This window comes from Myripristis murdjan, chromosome 16 (genome assembly GCF_902150065.1).
Source record: "Myripristis murdjan chromosome 16, fMyrMur1.1, whole genome shotgun sequence".
In the NCBI taxonomy this organism is placed as follows: Eukaryota; Metazoa; Chordata; class Actinopteri; order Holocentriformes; family Holocentridae; genus Myripristis; species Myripristis murdjan.
Genome location: NC_043995.1, coordinates 27,194,927 through 27,200,209, shown reverse-complemented (window position 1 = coordinate 27,200,209; position 5,283 = coordinate 27,194,927). Strand labels below are relative to the sequence as shown.

Here is a 5,283-nt window from a genome sequence, read left to right as displayed (position 1 = left end):
AGTGAGTTCTCAAACAAAATGAGTTTGTGCAGTGTTGCTGTCAGTAAAGAGAGAAAATTAGTTTAAGATTGAGGTGGTAGGCTTCCGTTATATTATTGAGGTAATTTTATAGAGTACATATAGTGTACCTCCTCCTCCTCCTCCTCCTCATCATCATCATCATCAATATTCCTTTCTCTGAAATTTTTTCTTGTCATTTAAACAGTATTGTATATTGTACATGTCAAAGCAAAACCACCACATGATAACGACTACAATATCATGCAGCTACTAAATGTAATTACAGTATCTATAGTATCTAAAAATCCTATTGCAATACCACGGCACATAAGAAAAAACTATTCATTATGGCAAAATAAAATTAATTTCTATATGAGGTACCACAGGCCCGCAACAACCCCCTGCAGAATATTACACCACCGGATTATGTAAGAATACCATAAAATAGGCCTAGTGTATCATGCGGTCACTATAAATTATAATGACTTCAAAGTATAAACCCTAGGCACATTATAAGTCACTATAGCAGACCCCTCGTATCACAGCAATTTATCCACAGGCCTCAGCTGCTGACAGGTCATTATTTTGTGTCCAACTGGTGTCCAGTGTTGGTTCCCACGATGTAAAGCGTGTCTTGACACCTCCACTTTCCTTTGATGTTCAAACGGATCAGCATTTGTCTGGAGGGTGTCAGGCTCTCCAGCCCTGCACTACATTTGTCCCTCACATGTTGGAGTGTGCATGCTGTTTTATTCACTTTGTAAAATCAGTAGTTTACTCAGAAACAGAGAGGAGGTTTTGTTTTGTTCGTTTTAGCCACTGCAGGTCTATTTACTGTCTAAAAGTCACACATCAACAGACTAAAGGCTAAACCGGGAGAGAGTTTCTCATCTCTTTCTCGTGAGAAACTGGAGCGCGGATGCATTTGCACTTTATTACCTGTTAAGATTGGTACGTTTTGAGAGGAGTGTGTGGAGGTGAGAGCGTTCCCACTACTTCGCCTTTCACATAGCACCAGGCTGCGATATTTACAGAGAAAAGTTCATTTTGTTTTAATGTATAACACTGACTATTCATTTACCAAGTCTTCTGCTTCGCCAAGTTCACAGCTGTACGCGCAGATTTTACGCACAAAGACCCTTGTTGTACCTCAGGCCGCTTAAAATCGACCATGAAAAATTTAACATGGAATTTGGGCCCGTGTTGACTTGCCTCCCTGTCTTCCTTTTCTTCCTCCCACTTACATACCGCTGATACTGCCACTGATTTTCTGCTATTAGGCTACTAGCCTTACATTTAAGAATACGGTAGATCTTTTTTTTTTTTAAAGACCTCAAATTCCAGCCCAGCCCCCAAATGCATTGTTGCATGTCGTGCTGTGGTGTGAAATCGGGTGTTATGTGGTTATTTGTATGCAGACTCAGTGGCGCGTGTTTGAATCAGAGGTGTGAAACGGTCTGGTGAGTCTGCACGCGTCAGCTGAAGATCAAAGGCTGAGTTTTGCATCAAATACAGGAGACATGTTGGCGGAATCTGCTCTGAAATTGCTGTCCTGCGTTGGTTAACTGAATAGAGAAAATGGCACATGGCACGCTTCATTCATTGATATTTCAACTGGCTACTCAGATATCCTTGATAAGCATCTGTTCTACCCAACATGTCAAAATAAATAGAATTATTAAGGGGGTGTGCACTGTCCACTCTCATTTTTTAGCAAATGATGAGTAATTGTGTGATATTAACTCTGGTATTATTTCACTGGTAGCTTCATCTTGCTGGAATGTTTGTGTAATATGTTTGTACCTTACCTTAACAGTGTGTGTGTGACAGTGCGTAATAATTGTCTTGCCTGTCAGTACAACCTTCCACTTAAATTCTCAAAACACAAATGAATATTGTCCACTTATGTGTTCAACTATTTAAGTGCAGGTACAAGCCACAGATGCGCATTTATGAAAGAAGCAGATAGATAGCATTGAGGTTAGATGTATAGAAATCAGCGTGGGACAAGATGATGTATTCGCCCCTGCGCGTCCTCAATTTAGTCACTGTGGAGTATCTGGATAACAATAAAAAATAATTACACAAAAGACATCGTGGGCCTATGTTAACTTTAATTTTGACAAACGAAGAAGTGTCGCCACCATTAAATCACGTAGAGCGTTTTGCAGCTCGTTCTCATGGGAAAATCTAAAATGACACCGCATTTACACTTTAATGTTACAACTGATGCATCATTGCAGAGTGCTTGGGGAAGGGCCGGGTACCACATTCCGACGATTGAAATGCAAATTAGCTACAGGTTTTAAGAACCGCTCCATGGTTTGAATTTAGGTTACCAAAGGGGCAGATTCAGTAGCCTACCTGCGTAAAATCTCAGTTTTACGCACAGGCAATTTAACATTTTTCGTGAATTTGATTGGTGGAATTAATACTGATATTGCCCCAGCAACAGTGTGCATTTCATTAATCTACTTCAAGAAAGGCAAGTGTTCGTTTCTCTGTGTCGCTGGCGAGCAGGCCAGTGTGAGTGTGTGGAAATTACGCACCGAAATGGTAACTTTTACGCACAGAATAAAACACGGTTTGGTCTCACAACTTTGCTTTCAAACTGAAATACTACCTGTGCGGTCATGTTGTAAAGTGTAAAACACTGGTAATAATGAACGTTTTTATTACTGATGGTTATGCAAGTGAGTAAAGACATTTTTCCCCGAAAAGCCACTAAAATGAGGCACGTGTTACCTTGTTTTGTTTCAAAGAAAACTGAGGATGTGTGAAACGTCACTGGAGCGTTTCACCTTTTCTGTCCTGCAAGTGCGAACACGAGTCCACACTTAAGCCGTTTAGACACGTGCCAGCTGACAACTAAAGAATAAATACACAGTTTGACAATTTGATTTTATTTAATCTACAAAGGAAAATAAAATAAAATAAATTAAGATTCGAAGAGTCTTCATAAATATGACAAAAGCAACACAGGCATTTGGTCTGTAAAGGCCATGGCAGCATATGTGTTCCTATTATAATAACATTATACTATTTACAGATTTATCATTCAGAATGTATGGACATCAGGAGACCTGAGTTCAAATGGTACATTGAAAATGTCAGTGTTGGAAAAACACACATGATGTCCACGTATGTTTATCAGCAAATTGCAGTCAATAAAAGTTCACTTTCACATGTGATTGTTTTGTGATCAGGGCCAGGGCCTCCACAAAGACTGGCTGACTGGGGGCCTCCGGGACGGGCTCTGCTTGCTCGCCCGTCTCTCCACCCTGATCTCAAGCTGATTTGGTCTCTGGGGCTGTTGGGAAACTCTGGGATACCAGTGATGGAGCGGAAACTGCTGAGAATGAACTACAGTGTTCCTACTGAAGGCGTGCGCATTCAGTCTGAGCTTGGACTTCTGCTTCATCGTCTGAGGACTGAGCTGGGAAAAGTTTGTGTGAGGCAGAGAGCTGGAGGAGTGGACTTTAGCTGCAGCTTTGACGCCTCCAGAGTCAGAGAGGGGAAAGCGAGCAGCAAAAGTTGCATCCAGCGCCGCTGCCAGCCGCAGTCCTTTCTCTTGAGGTCCCAGGAAGTGAGCAGCTCTCTGCAGGCAGGTCGAGAAGCCGTCTTGGAAGGAGTGTTGTTGGCCTCCTCCTGCAGCTGTCTTTGTGTCTCCTTTGGCTGTTTTCTGCAGGAAGAGCACCGTGTGCTCCAGTATCTCAGCTTTCTCCACTCTGCGCTGAGTCATTTCCTAGAAAACAAAATAATAATTTAATGGGCGGTCTTTCAAAGCTTTCAAATGGCTTCCTTCAGTAAGAACTTGTTATCTTGTGCAGTGGGAGGTTTTGCTATGGCTCTTACCTGTTGTTTTGGCCCCTGCAGCAGAAGGGCCTTCAGGCTCTCCAGGCTTCGGTTCATTCTCTCCCTCCTCCGTCTCTCCACCTGAGGTTTGAGGAGCTACGAGAGACAAGCCAAAGTATAAATTGACTATGAGGTGAAGGAGGTCAGACTTTTGTCTAAGTAGAAAAACACAGATAGACGAAGCTGGCTTTGCCAAATGCGATCATAGACAGACAATCCTCTCAGGATTCCAACGACAGAGGTATTTGTTTAAAAAAAAAAAAAAAAAAAATGCGTGGTCTATATCTTATTATATATGCTGATATTATTTCAAACAATAATATATATAGCATTTAATATTTGCAGTATCATATGTAACATTTAATTACAGGAAAATAACGTATAACTTGCAGCCTAAAATATAATTAAATCATACAAGTACCTTCCAGTTGGTCTTTGCATCCTCTGATTCCTGAGGCAGTTTCATTGTAGTCCAAGAACTGCAATCAGATAATTCATCCAGGGGTGGATTCAGTTGTGTCAGCTCGTTCTCCTGCCAGAGGAGGTTGTGTAACCTCAGTCCGGGCAGTGAGGGCTTTTAAACGCCTAGGTGGGCTGTAACCTCAGGCTCCTCCCACCACCACCCGCCCATTCCCCATTCTGATCACAGGAGGTAAGAGTAGCCTACTTAAATAAATAATAATATATAAAAAAAAAAACAATAACAACATGTATTTTGGTCAGTAGACTAAGCTTCACCATGTTTATTATGTATGACAAATATTAAATGTGTATCTCATATTTTGGGTTTCTGTGGAAAGACCTGCACATTATTAGAAACTCGGGGCAGAGGAAAATAATCATCTGTCTAAATCATCAAATTCAGATCAGAGTTAGTTTAATATATTTTAGAATTTTATGTGTTTCTTTTTAATTTCTCAGTTTGTATTTCTTCCTAATCTCGTCTCTTGGAGCATTTACAACATCAAAGTAGACTGAGTGGCGCGCGGTGGGTCCCTTCACTAATCTGCGGGCACGTGTCTCGTCGGGTGTGGGTGGCACGCGCCCATAGAAGGTGCTATCTGCTCCCACTAGTGCCACTTATTTGCATGTGAAGGAAACAATGAACACATCCGCCACAGCGTGACGCTCTGCCATGCGTGACGGTGGGTGTTGTGGCACAAAGCTCCCATGTCATCATTATAACTGACGGCGTGTGCGTAGGCCGCTTTTTAGACCAAAACACAGTGTGGAGTAACGAGTGGAAATCATGAACTATTTCACTACGACCTTCTCAACGGCTCACTTTGACAGTAAATGATTTCAGCTTTATAAACTACAAAAGAACAACAGCGGCGGCGTGCGTAAAATCTCTCCTTTTACGCACGGTTCTGTAAAAATCTGGAAAATCTGTTGGGCAAATTCTTTATGTCGTTCATTTACGTCAAT

General features: G+C 41.7%; 1 protein-coding gene across 1 annotated transcript; it reads right to left on the bottom strand.

Moving 5' to 3' along the window:
• Positions 1-3,202: 3,202 nt before the first annotated feature.
• LOC115373710 (uncharacterized) lies at positions 3,203-4,321 on the bottom strand. The gene is made up of 3 exons (XM_030072213.1): positions 4,277-4,321; positions 3,856-3,951; positions 3,203-3,733 (listed from the first exon to the last, which is right to left on the bottom strand). Exons 1-3 carry the CDS (start codon positions 4,319-4,321, stop codon positions 3,203-3,205), a joined length of 672 nt encoding a protein of 223 aa, XP_029928073.1.
• Between the last annotated feature and the right edge of the window lie 962 nt (positions 4,322-5,283).